At 43.4% G+C, this 23,033-nt stretch overlaps 1 protein-coding gene across 5 annotated transcripts in view; it reads right to left on the reverse strand.

Moving 5' to 3' along the window:
* The window catches only part of DNM1 (dynamin 1), a 174,137-nt gene that overhangs the window by 25,586 nt on the left and 125,518 nt on the right, over positions 1 to 23,033 (reverse strand). For all 5 annotated transcript variants that reach the window (XR_004540865.1, XM_033960897.1, XM_033960895.1 and 2 more), the window contains exons 17-20: positions 22,742 to 22,753; positions 22,302 to 22,472; positions 13,925 to 14,166; positions 8,859 to 9,074 (exon numbers count right to left, since the gene is read on the reverse strand). Coding sequence is in view for 4 of the 5 variants with exons in the window: in XM_033960897.1 (XP_033816788.1) it covers positions 8,859 to 9,074; positions 13,925 to 14,166; positions 22,302 to 22,472; positions 22,742 to 22,753 (641 nt within the window). In the remaining variant the exon portion in view is untranslated. The remainder of the gene's footprint in view (positions 1 to 8,858; positions 9,075 to 13,924; positions 14,167 to 22,301; positions 22,473 to 22,741; positions 22,754 to 23,033) is intronic.

Genomic DNA, 23,033 nt, shown 5'->3' on the forward strand with positions numbered 1-23,033 from the left:
AGTAACTTTTATTGTTTTGTAGCTAATGTAAGTTTAGCGATGCCTAAGATAGGATAAGGGAGTCCTTGAGCGGTCCAATGATAACCTACATTTTGGTGATCAGACAAGACTTGTCTATATCTGACACTTGTGGGCACTAGAGGTCCGTTTGCCCCGATTTGCTAATCTTCTGTTTAAAAAGTTTAAAAAATTTGAATGATACATTTATCAAGCTTGCCTTATTTTTGTGTATATTTTCTGATGTATAGGAGGATGACAAGTAAAATGAAGTTGGAGCCCAGGTGAGCAAGGGAGGGCCACGAGTTTGGGTTGAAATGAGCTGGAGTAGGGACGGAAGGCTTGGCTTCAGGGTGGGATGGGGGTTGAGGTTATGATGAAGATAGGAGGGGGAGAATAAGGGAGCTAGGGGAAAGGATGGATGAAGGGGTTATGGGAGTGGATGGAGCAGAGAGAAAAGATGTTAAGGGGAGAGAGGCAGAGGTATGTGGTATGTCAGTGTAAAAACACTTTGTTTTGCAGATGGCAGCTCACAGTAACATAATAGATGATGACAGAAAGTGGATCAACTTCCTGTTGCAGTACTGCAAGCATCACTTAATCACTGGTTTTACCTTCACTTCATCACAGGATCCTCTCTGTTTAGCCAAAGCTTTTTTCACTTGTTTTAGGTTTTTCCCCCATCTCCACTTTCTAATATTACTCCTGAATCCACCCCTCAGAGCCCCCACAGTGTGACTTCATCTAGAATGTCTCCAGAACAAGAATGGATAGTACTGCCTTTATTGGTTGATGACATAAGTGATGGTGCCAAGGATTTTTGGTGTCAAATATATTAAAGATGGATCCCTTCTCTTTCTTGGCTTTGCTGATGGGCCACACCTACTCTCTAGGGAACAATTTCTCTGAATGGGTTAATTTTGTGCACACTGTGACAGGATTTAGCCTCTCCTAAGCCAGACATCTGGAGTATGATCTCAGCCTTTCCACATAGTGAAAATTCTCAGCTCCAGTGATTTCCAAGCTGACAATGGATGGGGAGGGGGTTAGAATCTTATTTTCCTTCTTGAAGAATTTGCTCTTGCATGGCCTCCTTTATTGGCTCTTGCTCTGTTTCTGCAGTGAGTCCAATAGCTTGGAAACTTATCCTGTAAAGTAGAGGGCTCACTTGGAGTCTGAATTATTGTAATTCCCCTTCCTAGCCAGCAGGGGCCACAAGCCCTCAACCCACTCTGATGTCAGTTTATTGAGGAAGACTCCATATTAAGTCAGTGTCGGGAAGATCCTCCTTGGTGACATTTTGTTAAGAACATAAGCAATGCCTCCGCTGGGTCAGACCTGAGGTCCATCGCGCCCAGCAGTCCACTCACGCGGCGGCCCAACAGGTCCAGGATCTGTGCAGTAAACCTCTATCTATACCCCTCTATCCCCTTTTCCAGCAGGAAATTGTCCAATCCTTTCTTAAACCCCAGTACCGTACTCTGCCCTATAACGTCCTCTGGAAGCGCATTCCAGGTGTCCACCACACGTTGGGTAAAGAAGAACTTCCTAGCATTCGTTTTGAATCTGTCCCCTTTCAACTTTTCCGAATGCCCTCTTGTTTTTTTATTTTCTGAAAGTTTGAAGAATCTATCCCTCTCTACTCTCTCTATGCCCTTCATGATCCTGTTGCAATGCTGGCAGTCTCCCACCATATGATTTGAGCTTATATGTCTGTAATAGACATTGAGCTGTTGGTAATTGACATTATTCTATATCTGCAAATATTAAACCTACTCCTTGCATTTACTAAGGCAAAGTTATTCAGAGTAGTGAGGACACAGAAGGATTGTGAAGACCTACAACGAGACATAAACACACTCGAGAAATGGGCCGCAAAATGGCAAATGAGGTTCAACGTGGATATGTGCAAGGTGATGCATGTTGGTAACAAAAATCATGTGCACGAATACAGGATGTCCGGTGCTATACTTGGAGAGAGCCCCCATGAAAGAGACTTGGGAGTACTTGTAGACAAGTCAATGAAATCATCCGCGCAATGTGCGGCGGCGGCGATAAGGACAAACATAATGCTAGAAATGATTATGAAGGGGATCACAAACAGATCTGAGAAGGTTATCATGCCGCTGAACCGGGCCATGGTACGCCCCCACCTGAAATACTGCATCCAACACTGGTCACGGTACATGAAAAAGGACCTAATACTACTCGAAAGGGTCCAGAGAAGAGCAACAAAAATGGTTAAGGGACTGGAGGAGTTGCCATACAATGAGGCTAGAGAAACTGGGCCTCTTCTCCCTTGAAAAGAGGAGACTGAGAGGGGACATAATCGAAATATTCAAGATACTGAAGGGAATTGACTTAGTAGAGAAAGAGAGATTGTTTACCCTCTCCAAGGTGGAGAGAACAAGAAGGCACTCGCTAAAGTTAGAAGGGGATAGATTCCGTACAAACATAAGGAAGTTCTTCTTCACCCAGAGAGTGGTAGAAATCTGGAACACTCTTCCAGAGGCTGTTATAGGGCAAAACACCCTTCATGGATTCAAGAAAAGGTTAGATAAGTTCCTGCTGGACCAGAACATACGCAGGTAAGGCTAGACTCAAATAGGGCACTGGTCTTTGACCTAAGGGCCGCCTCATGAGCAGATTGCTGGGCATGATGGACCACTGGTCTGACCCAGCAGTGGCAAATCTTATTTTCTTAACAGTTTGCCAGCTAAGTTTTAGTGCAAATAAGAACCCATACAAATCCCTTTTTAAAAAAAATATTTACACTAGATATGAAGAAGGGATGACTAAAACATACACAAAAGAAATGACACACCTCCTAGGCCTCCCAAAACCAAAATTAGTGGGAAGGAAGAAGAGGGCCTGATCTGCATCTGTGTGTGCAGGATTTCAGACAAAAAACAGAGAAGGTAGGGGCTGTGCAGGAATTTCCATGCATGCCTCATAAAGACCATATGCCTTTCTAAGCTCTGAGAAAACTATGTTGTATCAGTGCCATCAGATGACATCATCCATTTGTGGGGCTTGTTGATGGAGATAGGGATTTGTATAGGGTAGTCGGTGCAGAAGAGATAAGAATGTTCATCTTGGACAACTCCTGATTTTTAGCTTTAACCCCCTTCTATTCACCTGACAGAAGAATCGGGTTTACTATGTACAACGCAGCTTACAGCAGACTGGCACTTCACTCTGTTATCCTTCACTTGTTCCGACAGGGAATAATATTGTTTCTAGTGCATACTAGTTTCTCCACAATCTGGGAGATGAATTTGAGGCTATATATCCTCCAGATCTAAGAGTCAGTCTGCTGGCTAGTAACTGCACTAAAAGTGGCCATACTCCTCACCCTTTGCCCAAAGCAGCAGTTCAAATGGGTAAGAAAGAAACCCATACAATGCAGGATCTTTACTCTGTAACATGGTAAAGTTCCTATGTCTGTTTTTGCAGTAGACAGCATTCCAAGCAGCAGACACAGACTGACAGCATCCATGCCTAGGAAAATAGTGATGATGTGAAAATTATCACTACTCAGTTGGGACTTGAAGGAAAAAATTATGTCTTACCTGATAATTTTCTTTCTTTAGACCTGACTGGTCCAGAACCTGTGGGATTATGTCTGTCGACCAGTGGATAGAGATAGAGAAACAAAGTAGTTCTCCTTAAGGGCAATATGCAGCCTTAGAATGCTCAGTATTTAGAATGACCATGCAATGGTGTTGATGTTCATACTTCTAGTCAGATGTATTCATCTATTACTTTACTCTGCCTTTATTCTACTAACACAAATTTCTCCAAAATCTGATTTGAATTATAAAATAGAAGTAGAGAAAGTATAAGAAAACAGGAGAATAATTTAGAATGGAAGAGCTTCTGGACTTGTTTGGAAGGACTAAAGGAAAGAAAATTATCAGGTAATAATTTCTCATTCCTTATCATTTCTACCAGACCAGTCCAAAACCTGTGAGATGTAGCAAAGCAGTTCCCAAATAGGATGGGATTCCAAATCCCTTGCCAAATAAAGCACAGCCCAAAGGATAGGAATGTTGGAGGCATCTCGTGGAACCAACTTGCAAAAGCAAAGTATAACACAGAGACCAGAGACAAAAATGGAAAACAAGTATCAGATGAACAGAAACTTACTAATCACACACATATAAAGAAATAACCTCAACTGCAATTGGAGTAAGCAACAAGAGTTAAAACAAAGAAGTTCCACTGATCCCCAGAAACTAAGATGACATTTGTAATGAAGAAGGGTAATATGCTGTGGACCCTCCTAATCCAGGAAACGGAAAATAAGATTACTCTGAGAAAAATCTTGTGAACCAAAGTCCTCCAAGCTGGCAGATAGGACAAGAAATTTAACTTATCTTAGTGAATTCCCAGTCTAATTTTTATTAAGCATGTTATACTGATTGTACCATGCTTAGAACTGTGGGACAATGCAGATTATTTAAATAAATAAAACTTTCCTGGAAGGAGAATCATACCTAAGATAAATGCTAAAATATCCACGCATACAAGGAGGTTCAGGCAGTGAGTAACATTTTAGCTGAAGGAAAACCAAAGAAGAAATAAAGGAGGCCTTATAAGGACCCCCCCAACAGCTCACTTATGGCATACATCCTTAAAAGGAACTTTTTTTAAGGAAGAAAAAACCCATTTACAATACATTAGAAGTATTAACAGATGTGAAATTCTAAGGCCTCTGAATAAAAAAGAATGCTCAAGAAAGTGTTGCCTCTAACATCTGCAAACTCTAAAAATGTATTTCAGACATATAGGGCTAAGTGAATCACCAGACATCACAAGGCAGAGCGGTGGAATTTGAACCTCGGCTGCAGCTGGCTCAGAGCCCAGTGAATTAAGCATTAAGCCATTACTGTATTACAGGCAAAGTGTCTAGCTCTAGTGGAAGAATGGGCTGGGTCAAGAACTGGTTGAGTGGAAGACAACAGAGGGTAGTGGTTAATGGAGATTGCTCTGAGGAAAGCAATGGAAGTAAAACCCAGATGTCTCAATCTGTCCTCCTTACTTCCATTTTCTTTCAATGGAAGTGTACTACATTAATCAGAAGCTGCCCTGGCAGCTCTTTGCCCGATATCTACATACTAATGCTTTGGGGCAGTGGAAGTCCCAAAGCCAAAGCATGAGATTTTAGATATATGCTGCTTTGGATCCTCTCTCATATAAGGAAATGCTAAAAAAAGAGATTAGGACTCTTCAGCTTGGAAATGAGACAACTGAGGGGAGGGGGATATGATAGAAGTCTACAAAATCCTGAGTGGAGTAAATGGCTAAAGGTGAATCAATTTTTTTTTTACTTTCAAAAAGTACAAAGACTAGGGGACACTCAATGAAGTTACATGGAAATCCTTTTAAAACAAATAGGAGGAAATATTTTGCCACCCAAAGAATAGTTAAGTTCTGAAACTCATGTTGCCAGAGGATGTGGTTACAGCAATCAGCGTAGCTGGGTTTAATAGGTTTGGACAAGTTCCTGGAGTGAAAGTCCACAGTCTGCTATTTAGATAGACACAGGGGAAGCAACATAGAATCTTGTTACTAACTGGGAGCCTGGAGTCTTGCTACTCTTTTGGGATTCTACCAGATACTTGTGACCTGAATTGGCCACTGCTGGAAGTAGGATACTGAGCTATAGCAACTCCGCCAGCAAATGTCTTGGCATCATGATGCTTAAAAATGCTGTGCCTCAGGTGATGTTCATGAAGTACTGTCCAGGCTAAAGGAGTGGTTGTGTGACATTTGTGAGCTTTTCCATCTAATTTCCACCTGAAGCAATAAAGGCACCTCAGCCTCAAAGACCCTACCAAGGGAATGGGGAAGGAAGAAGGAAGGGACTTGGACTCCTCTAAGAATCTCCAAATTCTCTTTTTCTTTTTAATGCTTACTGAAACTATATTGAATCTTTAATCCTCAGACCTAGAAGCAGCCTCTCTCCAGCTATGACTAGAAATGAGCAAAATGTTTTCTGCGTCGGCAGAGAACCTACTTGATATGAGCGACAAAATTTCTATTACATTGCCTTGTGATAATCATACATATTTAATAAGTGTTGAAAAAAACCTGAACTAATAATAAGTGTTTTCTAATCAAAATTTTATTTCTACTCACAATTTTCTCTGGATATTCAAATATTTTCTCTTCTGACCTTTTCTGTCTTCCATAAGTTATAAACTCTATCAACATTAATCCCCCACCTCTGCTGCTAAGGCCAAGTGCTCCACAACTGCAGCACCAATTTGAGGCTTGGAACCTGACATCCTTGGGACTAGCCACAACAAAATGATTCACCAAACATAACCTGGAAGCAATTTCTCACCTGATGCAAGATTATTGCACAAATAATGCAGAAAAAAATTCTGCCAAGAGAGATGAGCAGAGTATAAGGAACTTGGGGCTTGATTCACTAAGCAAACCAATCGTGTACCGATCGGTTTGCGACCCCTTAACGAGCAAATTTCCCTCCAGCCTGATTCACTTACCTCTCCCGCGATCCGCTTCGAATCCATGCATGCAAATGAGGAGATTGGACAGCGATGCGATTCACTACACAAAATTTCACACCTGACAGGGCTGGCCGATCAACGTAAGAAGTGATTGCTGGGGAGCAGTCAAAAACGTCCTTCCAACTCTCCTGTTCTATTGAAGCCCTGCTCTCCGCCCTGTCAGCCCCGATCTCCTGCAGACCCGAACGCCTCCTGCAGCCCTGATCTGCCTGTTTCGATCTGCCTGCCCTGGCTCTCGCAGACCTGCACCCCTGGGCTTGCCTGCCCCGAATGCCTGCCTGACATGTCCTCTCTGCTCCCCCTGGCTCTGCCGCCTTCCCTCCAGTGCGAGCTCACGGGTTTAAAGCGGGGCTGCACGCCGCAGTGCAGCCCCACTATAAACTCATGGGCTCGCACTGAAGGGAAGGAGGGAAGAGGCTGCCACTGCCGCATGGAAGCAAGAGAGTTGGGCCCGAACATGCCTGCCTACCCCGAACTGCCTGTGCAAGCCCGTGGGTTTAACCCGAAGCGGGTTAAACCCACGGGCTGCAAAAGTTTAAAGTTTTTTAAAAAACTGGGCTGGGATGGGTCTGCGCGGTCTGCGCATGCGCACTGATCGCGTATGCGCGAGCCGTTCAGGCAGATGGGGGCGTTCCTCCAATCACCCCCATCTGCATATTTTTGTTTCCTGAATTCGTCAGACCTGCCCGGATCGGGCCCAAACAGGCAGGTTAGTAAATCCTGGCCCTGGACTTCTTTGAAATATCACCTCAGTTGTTTATCTATATACATAAATTTAGAGCTATAAACTAATTAAAATTACCCCCTGCTCAACTGATATAAACTCTTCAGATGACCCAAGAATATGAATAACAAAACCAGCTTCAAAATCACCTCCTTTCTTCTTTATGTTTAATGGAGCATAATCCTCAAGTGAGAAATCCCTCTGATGTACTGACACAAAAGTTCTCCAACCGGGTTAAGAGCTTCCCAGAAATAGTCCACGATGGGCAAGAGCCATTCATCCCATCCAATAGAGGCAGAGAAATACTGAACATTCTTAGGCTGCAATGATGTCCCTAAGGGGTGAATCAAATAGAAGAACTACTTTGTTTCTCTGTCAACTAGTTGATGGGTGTAATTCTACAGCTTCTGAACTAGTCTAATATGGACACCAATGAATGTCCCTTTCTAATCCCTGACCTACACGATAATGTTCCCAAGATCCTGTACAATGTGTCATTTAAATTTTCTCAATTACTAAGGTCAATTTTCTAACTATCAAAGATAGTTTAACCCAATGGTCTCAAACTCAAACCCTGTGCAGGGCCACATTTTGGATTTGTAGGTACTTAGAGGGCCTCAGAAAAAATAGTTAATGTCTTATTAAAGAAATGACAATTTTGCATGAGGTAAAACTCTTTATAGTTTATAAATCTTTCCTTTTGGCCAAGTCTTAATAATAATATTGTAATTTATAGCTAAAGAGACATATGACAAGAAACTGTTTTATTTTACTTTAGTGATTATGATAAACATACTGAGGGCCTCAAAATAGTTCCTGGCGGGCCGCATGTGGCCCCCAGGCCACGAGTTTGAGACCACTGGTTTAACCTATGCCATTTATGGACCTACAGTTCCGATTTCCCTAATACAAGTACTTCTACAGGTCCACGAAAGCAAAACTGGACCTTAAAACCAGGACTAGCAAGGGCCATCCCTGATGACCTGGAGATATCTGGGAAGCAAAGGCAAATGGAAGTTTTGTGTGCTCTCACGTTGTGCTGCTGTCTTTTAATAAGCAATCTCCAAGATACCACATTTCTCATATTTTGTACCCTGCTGAAGACTAAAGGGTCCAATTACCTTCCCTCAAACAACAAAAGAACACAGGGCCTAATATTTAGCATAACTTATTTGGGAAGGGGAGACTTCACCCACATAAGCCCTGCTCTCCAGGTCATCACCAGATTTTCAGTGTCACTTACTCTGATAGTGTTGGTTTGACCACCTTGGTACTATCTGGGTGGTACTGAGGCAGTCAGGATGGAGAGATAACTTGCAGCAGTAGATAGATAGCTTTTAGTGAACACTGGACATTCAGCCCAACGCTGAATATCGGGTAGGAAAAAACTCACAACGGCCAGTATTTTTTAAAAAAGTGCTGACCACTGCAGGTTTAATATTACTCCCCTCCCCCAGCAAATGTGCACAAAAAAGGTATCCAAGATCCCAAAGCAAATGCATTTGAACTGCAGATCTCTCAAATCTCACCTTTTTTGCCTCTTACAGGAAGTTCCTTAGCATTTGTTACAATTGGGCAGGGTCTGGTGAATGACTCACCTAGGGACACCAGGAGGTGCACGATTGGGTCGGGATGGAATCTGAGGTGGTGGTCCAAAAGGATCGGGGGAAGCTCCTGGCCTGGATGGCACTGGGGGTGCTCCTCCCAGAGTGGGTCCAGCAGGAGGCGGCCCAGGTGCAGGACCACGAGATCCAGGCCTGGCTGGTGGAACAGCAGGAGCCCTTCGCTGTGGCGTAGGACTGGATGTAGGAGACCTAGTTGCAAGAAAAGTATGACTGTTACCATCAAATTATGTGCATTCATGAATTAGTATTATCATAACTCAGTAAAACAGTTAAATCATTACTGTACATAGTAGAATTAGACTGAAAAAGAAACATTTTTCTTCTGGTTATCCAACAGCTATCTACAGTGCAATACAGGGAACACCAGACCTGCACGCCGCACTTAATGCCAGTCTAGAACTCTGCACTAGAGAGTGACGCAGGGATAAAAATTTATGCCCGTCCCCTCACTGTCCCCACATGTTCATCCCCATCTCCTTAACGTCTCCGCAGTGAAGTGAATTTTTCAACCCCATCCCCTCACTGTTCTCACGTGTTCCTCTCCATCTTCTTACCGACTCCACAGTGAAGTGAATTTTTCAACCTTGTCCCCTCACTGTCCCCATGTGTTCCTCCCCATCTCTGTACCGTCTCCACAGTGAAGTGAATTTTTCAACCCCCATCCCCTCACTGTCCCCACGTGTTCCTCCCCATCTCTTTACCGACTCCACAGTGAAGTGAATTTTTCAACCTCGTCCCCATATGTTCCTCCCCATCTCCTTACCATCTCCGCAGTGAAGTGAATTTTTCAACCCCCATCCCCTCACTGTCCCCACGTGTTCCTCCCCATCTCCTTACCGTCTCCGCAGTGAAGTGAATTTTTCTACCCCATCCCCTCACTGTCCCCACGTGTTCCTCCCCATCTCCTTACCATCTCCACAGTGAAGTGAATTTTTCAACCCCATCCCCTCACTGTCCCGTGTTCCTCCCCATCTCCTTACCGTCTCTGCGGTGAAGTGAATTTTTCAACCCCAATCCCCTCACTGTCCCCATGTGTTCCTCCCCATCTCCGTACCGTCTCCGCAGTGAAGTGAATTTTTCAACCCCATCCCCTCACTGTCCCCATGTATTCCTCCCCATCTCCTTACCGTCTCTGCAGTGAAGTGAATTTTTCAACCCCGTCTCCTCACTGTCCCGTGTTCCTCCCCATCTCCTTACCATCTCCGCAGTGAAGTGAATTTTTCAACCCCCATCCCCTCACTGTCCCCTTGTGTTCCTCCCCATCTCCTTACCGTCTCTGCAGTGAAGTGAATTTTTCAACCCCGTCCCCTCACTGTCCCCACGTGAATTTTTCAACCCCTTCCCCTCACTGTCCCCACGTGAATTTTTCAACCCCCATCCCCTCACTGTCCCCTTGTGTTCCTCCCCATCTCCTTACTGTCTCTGCAGTGAAGTGAATTTTTCAACCCCGTCCCCTCACTGTCCCATGTTCCTCCCCATCTCCGTACCGTCTCCGCAGTGAAGTGAATTTTTCAACCCACATCCCCTCACTGTCCACACGTGTTCCTCCCCATCTCCTTACCATCTCCGCAGTGAAGTGAATTTTTCAACCCCATCCCTTCACTGTCCCGTGTTCCTCCCCATCTCCTTACCGTCTCCGCAGTGAAGTGAATTTTTCAACCCCTTCCCCTCACTGTCCCCATGTATTCCTCCCCCATCTCCTTACCATCTCTGCAGTGAAGTGAATTTTTCAACCCCGTCCCCTCACTGTCCTGTGTTCCTCCCCATCTCCTTACCATCTCCGCAGTGAAGTGAATTTTTCAACCCCTATCCCCTCACTGTCCCCATGTTTTCCTCCCCATCTCCTTACCGTCTCTGCAGTGAAGTGAATTTTTCAACCCCGTCCCCTCACTGTCCCATGTTCCTCCCCATCTCCTTACGGTCTCCGCAGTGAAGTGAATTTTTCATCCCCCGTCCACAGTCTTAATTTTCTTCCCTGTATCTCCCTGCTCAAAGCAGAGATTATTTTATGCGATTTTATGGGCCTAATGCATTGCAAATAGTTTCCAAGTTTCAAGTTTATTAAAAATTTGTTATCCCGCCTTTTTAAATTACAAAGCAGCTTTACAATAAATAAAAAACAGAAAGCAGGGTAGTACAGACACATTAAAATTAGTAACTAAATTTTTTTGTCCAATAAAGACATTTACAGAGTCTCACAAATCAAACTCACACGAGAGGAAAAAAGGTAGAACTACAATGAACAGAAAGGTAAGAACAGTTAGGGAAAAAACAGAAGGAAAGGGGTAAAAATTTAACCTGATTTGCTATCATTGCCACAGAAACTGGGCTAAAAATCCATTTAAATGTCCTTTAAAGGACTGTCATACTGCAAACGCATCGTTAAAAAGCATTGTTTTTAAGCTGGTTTTGAACTTATCTAATGTACAGATCTCTCTTAAGTATACCGGTACTGAATTCCAGAGCATATTGCGCATAGTATTGATAACTTTTAGCGATGGGATTGTTAGCAGATTTTGATTTTATGACCGGAGAGTACGTTGTGAAGTTAGGGGTACTAGGAGTCTATTGATGAATTCTGGCTGTTCTGTTTGTCTAGTTTTGAAGGTTAGCAGCATTATTTTATAGGTGATGTGATGGGGAACAGGCAACCAGTGAGCTTTGACCATCAAAGGTGTGACATGGTTGAATTTTTTTTGCGTTGAAGATAATTTTGACAGCTGTACTCTGAATAATCTGGAGACGTCGAATTTCCTTTTTTGTGATTCCCTTAAATAGGGCATTGTCATAATCTAGGCAAGAGATTACTAAATGAGTGAGAATGTTAAGTGAGGCTTGGTCTAGATGTTTTGCAAGACAGCGAATCATGTGGAGATGGTGAAAACATTTCCTTACGACTGAGCTAATGTGATCATGAAATGAAAGTTTCTCATCTAGAGTAATCCCCTATAATGGGGGAGGGGTAATTAAATTTTATTAAATTTACAACAGAAATTCAAAAGACATCTTAACCAATTAACAACACACAATTTCTGTGGCTATGCTTTCAACATTGCCTCCTCAATGTGGCAAAAAAATAGGCCTGTTGGAACATATTTCATCAGTGTTACAACAATGACATTGGTTGCCCGTAAAATATTGGACATAATATACAGTTTTGGTTTTGATGTTTCCAGGTTTATTCTGTTCTGCTCCTCTGTATTTGAGAAATGTAGTTCAGCTTTATAAATCTAATAAATTGCTGAAATCAAATGTTGACAGGATGGCAATGGTTCCAGATTTGAGATAGCTTAATTATACTGCTATGATCAAAAGCACTTTTTCTATTATGGAATGCTTGCACTGGCACTTTGTGCTTTCATTCATCCCTTATGCAGTTTAAAAAGGCTTTAAAAACACATCTTTTTCTGCAGGTTTTTATGAATAGGTAATGCAGCTATATGGGGGGGGGTTTGTTACTTATTTTATATAACATTGTGATATTATGATGTTTTGCTTCATTTATTTTGTGTAACTTCATTTTATGTTTTCTTTTGTAATCCACTTAGTATTTTTAGGCAGTGTATAAGTTTTAAACAATGCATAAAATGTTGCTCAATGTGGTATTTCCATGGACTAGGTTAAATCACAGGAAGAAATTATACATGCAACATCTAATGTTGCAGCTCCAGTTCTGTGAGAGAACCTCCCCTTTTATTTGAGACTTGAACCCTCTACCTTTAACTTAAAATCTCACTTTAAGGCTTATTACTTCTCTACAGCTTTCCCTTTGATCTGAGTAGACCTTTGCATACTCCAAAATCATAGTATGAAAGCTATTTTGTCTGCCCTGATGTTTTCTCCCTTCCCTTAGTTTTCTCTAGCATGTAACATTATATCATCTCCTCACCCCCTTTCCCTATTGTTTCATCAGGATGTCCTGTCTTTCCTTTCCCCCTTTCATTCTTTTTTTAATCATGTAAACTGCTTAAACTCACTCAACGTAGGCAGTATTTCAAAACTCAAACATGGATTATGGATTTTCAAAACTATGGTCATTTTTACTGCAAAATTATCCCATGGAAAAGGCAGTGGCAAATTTATGTAGGTGATTTCCCCCTGAAAAATAATGAAAGCATGTTTTTCATTACCGTTGCGAACCTGCAGATATAACATAGTAATATAGTATATGACGGCAGATATAGACCTGAACGGTCCATCCAGTCTGCCCATTAGTTATTCTCATTAAAAATACATGATTAATCTGTCTCTAGACTAAGGTTCACCTGGTATTGTTCTAGGATCTAGCTGCTGAAGTTGCCATCTAAGCTCACTACAGCCTATCCAACCATTCCGTTGTTTGCAGGATATCTACCGTAAAGTCTAGCTAGTAACGTCCTCATGGTCCAGGTTAGTGGAGTTCCCATTGATGTCCTCCCCAGCCCATCCTACACCGAATCACCATATATGGGACACAAACCGTACAAGTCTGTCCAATACCGGCCTTAATTCTTTAATTTATACCATTGTTTTCTAATTAGAGATCCTCTTTATATTTGGGCTGTTTTAATTATTACAGAGCCAGGAGTCTGGGTGAAGGAGCTTGGGTGTTGGATTAAGCATGAAAACTCATATTTAGAGAACCAATAAGAAAACCAACTATAAGCGATTTGCAGAGCCATTGCTAGGTGTGGGCATAAGGGGCAACTATTCATGTACAAAGAAAGCTGGTCTACAAATATTCCAGATGGTAAAAGAAAGGGAATACGAACTAGGGCTCATAGTGGATGGATGGAAGAAGAGATGAGTGGGGATCAGAATGGGGCTGAGAAAGAGGCAGGAGTGGAGAGGGAGATGCTAAAATACCCAATTGCAGCTCTGTTAATTTGGATAAGGAATACAAATTGTCTTACAAGCGATCAACATTTTACAGCTGGGACACAGTTTTGGTAGCAGAGACCAGAAAAACTCTCCTTCGGCAGAAAGAGTTGTACAGATTTCCTTGTGCAACCCCTCTTTTTTTTTTTTTTTTTTAAACCCAGGTTCCCTGGCTATTTTACCTGCGTCCTGATGGCATATTCTGCACTTGCAGCCATGAATCATCCACAGGGGGAGGCATGGGAGTACTGATGGTGGTGGTGTTGATGTCACCAATGATGTTTAGCGCCTCTCTCAAGGCATGGTACATACGCAGCATCTCATCGCGCCGCTGAGCCTGCTCTGCTGACTCTTCCATCAGTGTGTTCTGGTCTCCACATGAGTATAAATTTGCCAGCAGCTCTGAGTGAATAAAATCCTTTGTCTGTGGAATGAGCATATCAGATCATTCACCTGGATTCCATTGGTCTCCACAATAGTACTTCGGTGGCACTTCAACCTCTCACTTTTGGCCACAGAGAGCTGGGATATATACAGCATGCAAAAGAGAAATTAGGGCTTACCTATAGTGAAGGCAGTGCATTGTGGCTATCTTGAAAATCAGACTGGTTTGGGGGTGGCCTGAGTTGAGAACCCCTGCTTTAGTCCCTACCAGACCAGTCCACAACCTGTAGGTCTGTGCCCATCACCCAGAACAAAGAGACAGAGAACAGCAGCTTGAGGTCTTCAATATTTCAATCAAGAAAGCAATTGAGATGAGAAGTAAGATTCTCTACCAACTTGAACTGAATTGAAAAAATAATATGTAAATTTATGAGAAACAAATCTTGTGCAGAAAAGACCATTAAATGTAAAGGTTCAATGAGAGAAGACACTGTAATCTTCAATAAACAGTGAAGACTATGAGAATGGCAATAATATAGCACTCAGGCGGGACTCTAGACTGGTCTGGTAGCATTAAACAAAATAAAATTACTAGATAAGACCTAAATTATTTTTCCTTATTTTCCTTACCAGACCAGTCCAGAACCTGTAGAGTGTGGAAACAGACCTTAAGGTGAATGCAGAAGTCCTTCATGCAGGGAAAACAAAAGCCCTGCATGGAGGACTTCAGCTCCGAACATGTTCCCTACACATGCATCTACATCTAATTTATAATGTGTACAAGAGTGTGAAGATACGACCACATAACCATCCTACAAATTTTTACTGGAGCCACTCCTCTAATAGAATGAGCTCTCAAACCAATAAGAGACTGTTTTCCTGTAATAATATGAGGTCTGACAATTAAGTTCATGAACTCGCCACCATGCGCTTACGTTGGCAGCACTGTACAAACAGCTCAGTAAGGTTTCATAACCTTGGTATATCAGTGTCTCACAGCTGTGTTCGTGTCAACATGTGGTGGTATCTTGCTGAACATAAGAATTGCCGTTTCTGGGTCAGACCAGTGATCCACTGTGCCTAGCAATCCGCTTACACAGTGGCCCTTAGGTCAAAGACCAGTGCCCTAACTGAGACTAGCCTTACCTGAGTACATTCTGGTTCAGCAGGAACTTGTCTAACTTTGTCTTGAATCCCTGGAGGGTGTTTTCCCCTATAACAGCCTCCGGAAGAGCGTTCCAGTTTTCTACCACTCTCTGGGTGAAGAAGAACTTCCTTACATTTATGCAGAATCTATCCACTTTTAACTTTAGAGAGTGCCCTCTCGTTCTCTCTACCTTGGAGAGGGTGAACAACCTGTCTCTATCTACTAAGTCTATTCCCTTCATTATCTTGAATGTTTTGATCATGTCCCCTCTCAATTTCCTCTTTTCAAGGGAGAAGAGGCCCAGTTTCTCTAATAATCTCTCACTGTACAGCAACTCCTCCAGCCCCTTAATCATTTTAGTCGCTCTTCTCTGGACCCTTTTGAGTAGTATTGTGTCCTTCTTCATATACGGCGACCAGTGCTGGACGCAGTGTTCCAGGTGAGGGCGTACCATGGCCCGGTACAGCAGCATAATAACCTTCTCCAATCTGTTCGTGATCCCCCTTCTTAATCATTCCTAGCATTCTGTGTGCCCTTTTCGCTGCCGCCACACATTACGCAGATGGCTTCATTGACTTGTCAACCAGCACTCCCAAGTCTCTTCCCTGGGGGGGTCTCTCCAAGTATTGCACCAAACATCCTGTATTCATGTATAACATTTTTGTTACCAATATGCATCACCTTACACTTATCCACATTAAACCTCATTTGCCATGTCTCAGCCCATTTCTCAAGTTGCAGGTCTTCGCAATCCTCCTGCATCTTCACTATCTGAATAACTTCGTATTGTTTGCAAATTTAATCACCTCACTCGTTGTACCAATTTCCAGGTCATTTATAAATATGTTGAAGAGCACGGGTCCAAGCACCGAACCCTGCGGCACTCCACTCGTGGGTCTAAGCACCAAACCCTGCAGCACTCCACTCGTGAGTGATGTTCATTATTGTTGTTTTCCGTCGTGAGAATGTTGGAGCTTGAATTAGAGCAATGAATAAACATTAAATTTCTTGTTAAATCTGGCAAGAGTGGAAGTGAAATCAAGGACATATTAGTCCAAATTTATGGAGATAATGCCATGAAGACAACGGCAGTGTACAAATAGATTAAATGTTTTTCTGAGGGGAGAGAAAGAGTCACTAATGAAGAGAGATCAAGGCGAACAGTAACGAGCAGAACTGACAAAAATATTGCAAAAATTTGTCGAAATGTGTGTTAAAATCATCGGCTGACTGTGAGAAGCATAGGAGACCAAGTAAACATCGATAGAGAAACAGAAAAATTTTAACTGAAAATCTTGGCATGAGAAAGGTGTGTGCAAAAATGGTCCCTCATGGCTCTTGCATCATGACAATGCACTAGCTCATATGGCACCAACTGTGAGGGACTTATAACCCAGTAAACAAATAACTGTATTGGAACACCCTCCCTACTTATCTGATCTGGCCCGAAATGACTTTTTTTTTAACCCAAAGATAAAGGAAATATTGAAAGGAAGAAATTTTGAGGACATTCAGGACATCAAGGGTAAAAAGCAACAGATCTGATGGCCATTTCAAAAAAAGAGTTCCACAATTGCTTTGAAGGGAAGACTAGGTGCTGTCATTGGTGCATAGCTTCCAAAGGTGACCATAGTGATATTCAGCAATGAGGTATGAAGCACTTTTTCCACACCCCATATGCCTTATACTGACACTATAACCTCCTTAAGTCAATGTGTGATATTAGCCCTAAAGGTTGCGCCTTCCTTTTTTGGACCTTTGCATCTTCTTATAAATTGTATGTTCTTTCACTGATTGTTCAGTTCTCTTTACTGTACACCACCTAGAACTTTGTGGTAGCGCAGTATATAAGAATAAAAAGTTTATTATTATTGTGTCTAAGAATTATTTTGTCAATAAAGTTGCCTTTTACCATACTGGTGTTTTGTTTTATTTTCTTCACCCTCTTTGGTGCTTTCTGAGACAAGAGCAACTTGACCCAGGAGTGAAGAAGTGTCACTAACTTCTCTGGTGGAAGAAAAAAACATCCCTAATTTGGTGTTGGTTCTCACTCCAAGTATTTCAGGTCTTGAGTGGAAATTAACATGATCTTGTTGAGATGCATTACTCATGGTCTACAAAAGGTTTAGAACCCTGATCATCATTTAGAAACTTAGAAACATGATGGCAGATACAGACCAAATGGCCTATCCAGTCTGCCCACCCACAACATCCATTATCTCTTCCTCTCCCTAAGAGATCCCACATGCCTGTCCCATGCTATCTTGAATTCACATACAGTCTTCATCTCCACCACCTCCATCGGGAGACTATTCCACACATCTATCACCCTTTCTGTAAAGAAGTATTTTCTTACATTACTTGTGAGTCTATCACCTCTTAACTTCATCCTATGCCCTCTCTTTCCGGAGTTTTCCTTCATTTGAAAAAGACTCACCTCCTGTACATTCGCTGATTGTACAGCTCTTCTTCTTTGTGAACCGCCTAGAAGTCGCAAGATTATAGCGGTATAGAAAAATAAAGTTATTATTATTATTATTACATTTGCTCACTCTCCTTCTGTGAATCAGCTCAGATCAATCAATGAACTAAATAAGGGTGCACTCCGATTCCTTCTCTTTGAAGAAAGGCTGCTATCACAACCGTTCCTGAACTGAAATTGCTGACCCAGACTCAAAAATCCTAACAATTTCCGATGCAGCAAAGAAATTGGAATATGCAAATAGGTCTCCTTGAGATCCTGAGCTATAAGAAATTCTCAAGCTCAAACAGACGCAGTCACTGCTCTTAAGGTTTCCATTCTGAAGGGTAGTATGTGCATGGAGTGATTTATAGCCTTGAGATCCACAATCGGACGATAGTTGACTTCTTTTTTTGTAACAACAAAACAGAATATTTTTCCACTCCCCATTCAGACTCTTAACTAGTACTACTGTGGTAAAAAGAAGCAGATCATATGGAAAAGTAATTTCAAAAAAATGTTTTTAAATAAAATAAAATAGATTAAAATAGACAGTAGCTTAACATAACCATGTTTTCCCCCTTCCAGGGGCTACACCAGGGACTATAAGAACCAGTAGGTGTATGAATGAGATGTCACCTAAGTGGTAAGTGTAGTAGCAACAGCATGCATTCACTTGTTACATGGCTGTGTCGGGCTACTGTCTATTTCTTTTTAAAGGACTTTTCCATTCAATCTGCTTTTTTTTTTTTACACCACATTGGATCTTGTGGATTGGAAGCCCTGTTGCTTTTTTGTACTACTGCTCCAAGCTCTAGGAAGTTCTAGATTGCATTGCCACCACCTTTGTAGAAGCCCACCAAGGTGACATCAAGAATAAATGTGCTAGAGGGTGAGCAAATTGTAATCTGTAATAGAGAATGACACAGGAACATATTTGTCCCCATCCCCGCAGGATCTATCTCCATCCCCGTCTCATCCCCACAAGTTCTGTAACTGTCCCTGCCCCATCCCTGCAAGTTCTGTCCTTGTCTGCCCAAGCCCCAAACACTTTAAACTCATAAAAGTGTCCAAGGCATGTGCAGATGAGGACAGAGCTTGCTGGGATGGAGCAGGGACTGGGACTGGGTCAGAACTCGTGGGGACAGGACGGGGATGGAGATAGATCCCATGGAAACGGGGACAAATCTGTCCCCGTGTCATTCTCTAATCTGTAACCTTGACTTAATACATTCAGAGCCCACTGGTCAGAAACGATTCAGGTCCACTCCTCAGCAAAAGAGACAGAGGTTCTCCAATTTGGCCTAATGAGGAATGGACTTGGGTGGCATCATTGTAATGTGTAAGTGGAGCCAGAGGCACAAGTTCCTTGGATTGTTCCTTTTCTGCTTCCTTGAAAGGAAGGATGAAACACTTGAAATCGGGAGGGCTGGAATGATCCAGAATGCCCTATTCTGTATCTCTTAGAATCATGAAAATCTAGTTCTAGAAGAAGCATGTCATGAGAAAGATTTAGGTTTATCCCCAGGAAATCTTGTGGCTTAGGATCCAACCCCCCCCCCTCCCCACCAAACAACACAACTTGACCCCAAAGGGTAAAATGCTACAAGTCTTAGAAGCAGTAGCTGCTGACCAGTTTCTAAGCTATAAAAGGCATCTGGTACTGTTAAGATGGGAAGGGAATGGGGGGGGCTTCTATACCATCTTTTTGTGGCTTTAGCATTCAAAATGATAGGCACTGGAGGATTAATTGACTTGGCCAGGGTCACAAGGAGCAGCACTGGGATTTGGTCTCACAACCTCTGGGTGCAGAGGTAGCAGCTCTACCAGTGAGCCACACCTTCACAGCCAAACAATCTGAATCCTCTGAATGTTCGACTTGTTCCATGTATGAAGAACCATGACTCTGCTGGACCAAAAGAAGAGCAGCTCTAGAAACTCAAGGTATTGTATATTGCTGTTTGTAAATGTAATGCTGTGACTTCAAACGCCTGCAATGGGATTTGAACCAGGCTCCCTTAGCTTACCACTCTAACCATTAGACTACTCCTTCACCCCTCTCCCTGGAACAGACTGTGGGGATATCTCCCTCACCTACAGAGTGTTTCCCTTTTTCCAACTCACTTAGGGAAGCGATCTGAGCTGCTTCATGATCTGAAATATCGGCTGAAAGAGCAGAGTGCCACTCCCAGCCCTCTAATGTCTCCCAGCGCTTGTACTTGGACGCCGAAATGTCTGCTGCTGCAGAAGGCAAGAAATGCATTTTCCCTCCTTGATTTCCCCTGGGAGCGCTTCAAAAGAAAGGCTTGATACAAACACAACATGAACTCAGGAGAAAAGGGAACTTCTACTCCCAGTAATTCAAACGGGCAGCCAGATACTAATAGAGGATCAAGAGAGACATTTGGAGATTCTGTATCCCAGCCTGCTGGCCAGAGTCCTCCAGCCTATAAGCAGTAACTGATAATGCTCCATCGGTAACAGTAGGTTGAGAATCATGAGACAGTATAGGGAGAGCAAGATGCTCCTTTTCTCTACTCAAAACTAGAGAATGACACGGTGAAAAAATTGGTCCCCGTCACCGCCCCGTCCCCGTCTCACCATCCTCTGCACCGCCCCGTCACCGTCATTCCCTTCACCGCCCCGTCACCGCCACTGCCACCCCATTCACCGCCCCGTCACCGCCACTGCAACCCCATTCACCGCCCCGTCACCGCTGCATACATAAAAGCCTCAAACGGGTACGATTTTATATACTTTTCTAATATCTCCCCTATGTATCTGCCATTGCCCCCCCCTGTGTCCATATACCATCCCCATGGCATGTCCCCTTTTTGTCTCTGTCCCTATGCCCCAATGCACATAATTTCCCCTCTTTCTGTTACCTTCCTGTGTCCAGATTTCCCCTATCTTCCTCTTCCATACCAGTGTGTCTCTTCTTTTCAACCCCATCTAGCTTTTTTCCCTCTTTCTTCCCCCCTCTTTCTTGCTTCTAGCATCTGGCTCACCTGCCTGTCCTTCCCTTTCTTTCCTGCTGTGGGTTTTTCTTTCCGTTTTCATCACCTTGGCCCAGAATCCTTTTCCCTTTCACTCCCTCCTTACAGTCTGAGCCGGGAACACTAGCGATCGCACGGTCCTCGCAGCCCCCACCCGCCTGCCCAATCGATCCTAGTGTTTAGCCAGCTCTCTCCCTTCTCCTCACCTTAATTTGCAGGCTTTCTTTTTCAGCGACCTGCACGCTTTCCCAAAGAGGCGCACACGCGCGGCTGCTCAGTGTTCAATCTTCTGCTCTGCTGCAACTTCCTGTTTCCGTTTGCGTCAGAGCAGAAGATCGAAACTGAGCAGCAGCGGCTCTTTGATAGCGTGCGGGTCGCCGAAAAAGAAAATCTACAAACTAAGGTGAGGAGAAGGGAGAGAGCTGGCTAAACACTAGAATCGATTGGGCAGGTGGGTGTGAGCTGCGGGGACCGCGCGATCCTTCATGCCTCACTGCGGGGACAAGACCCATTCACCGCCCCGCGGGCGGTGAATGGCCTTGTCCCCGTCGCCGCAGCGACTGCTAGTTTTCTTCCCCGTTTTCGGCGGTGACCCGCGGCTAAAATGCGGTGGCCGCGGGTAAACCGCCACCGTGTCATTCTCTACTCAAAACCACTTTCTACTTACCAAAGGGCATCCCCCATGGTCGATAGCAGCAGAAGTCCCTCCTTGCAATAGCTACAGTCCCCAGCAGTTGATCATTGGCTCCCACACTGAACGCAGTATTTGGCACACTCTACCAAAGCCTTCACCTCACTACAGCTGTAGATTACCTTAGGCTAGGGGTAGGCAATTCCGGTCCTCGAGAGCCGGAGCTAGGTCAGATTTTCAGGATATCCACAATGAATATGTATGAGATAGATTTGCATGCACTGCCTCCTTGAGATGCAAACCTATCTCATGCATATTTATTGTGGATATCCTGAAAACCTGAACTGGCTCCGGCTCTCGAGGACTGGAATTGACTATCCCTGCCTTAGGCACACAAGCCACAATAAAAATTCAGGCCAATGCTGTGGCCTAACATGGCTGGAAATCCAGACAATGAGAACTTAGAGGAGACTTCCTCCTTTTTTATCTATTCCCTATGTTCAAGTTTCTTTTTTTGCAGGCGCTAAGCGCAAAGTCCATCTATTCCCTGCTCTACTGGATCCTTGTCCTCCAGCTGACCCAGGAGATTGTGCCACTGACCTTCCCATAACCTGTATAGTTCAAAAGTCACCATCTGCTGAAGACAGAGGAATACTGAAGACCTCAAGCTGCACAGCATCCTTATAGGGCAGGACTCAAGTCTTTTTCTTTGTTTGCATCTGTGGGTTGACAGGCACAAACCCACAGGTTCTGGACTGGTCTGGTAAGAACAACAAGGAAAAGACTGTTTTATGAGTAGGATCCTATACTCTGTATAATATTCATACTAATGACAACTGCCCCAAACTACACAAAGGCAGTGTTATGGGCACATTAGCGAGTAGCAGAAAGAGGATGGCAGCCCGTAGAGAAAGAGGGGCGAGATGCTCAGCATACGTACATTGTTTATCATTAGGTGCATGATGGTTTTGGGCATGAGGTCTCGGATTGTTTTGTTCACAATGCCCATATAGGAGTCCACCAAGTTACGGATAGTTTCCACCTGTCTCTCCAGCTGAGGGTCCATGGAATGCATAAAACTGTCTGACCCATTCTCTTCAGAATCACCTGACTATAGACAGAGCAGAAATTATAGCAAGCACAATGTACAGCACAGTTTTATCAAGAAACAGCCTCCCAAGGACTTGTCCCATCCCCTCCTCAAGCTCTGCTGTGAGAGATGATACAGGTCTGATTGCAAAATGAATGACAAACACTACTCGGAAGTTAGCCATGATAACCAAACTACTCCCAACCATGAGTGAGAAATAATTGTTCCCACAGATAGATACCGAGGACAGCAGAGTGAGAACATGCAGTCATGCAGGGTTTGCCACTTACTTTTTCCTTTTCCTATGAAGTCAGTACCAGCAGCATAAAGAAACAAGTGACAAGAGAAGATATTTCAGAAGATCATACAGAACCAGCAATTTTTAAAAATATTCTGACATTTTGGTGAGTGGAAAGGAATAAAAATGTATTACTTGAATAGATGAGCATGTAATATCCCTCTGACAGGTCATTTGCCTACTACCCAAAGAGTATTGTAAGACAAGAAAGGTAACAGAATAAGGCTGACAAATGACAATAAGTGTGTGCATGCTCATATACTGGGCAACCAGGGGAGTGGCAG

Source organism: Geotrypetes seraphini, chromosome 10, assembly GCF_902459505.1.
Source record: "Geotrypetes seraphini chromosome 10, aGeoSer1.1, whole genome shotgun sequence".
Taxonomy (NCBI): domain Eukaryota; kingdom Metazoa; phylum Chordata; class Amphibia; order Gymnophiona; family Dermophiidae; genus Geotrypetes; species Geotrypetes seraphini.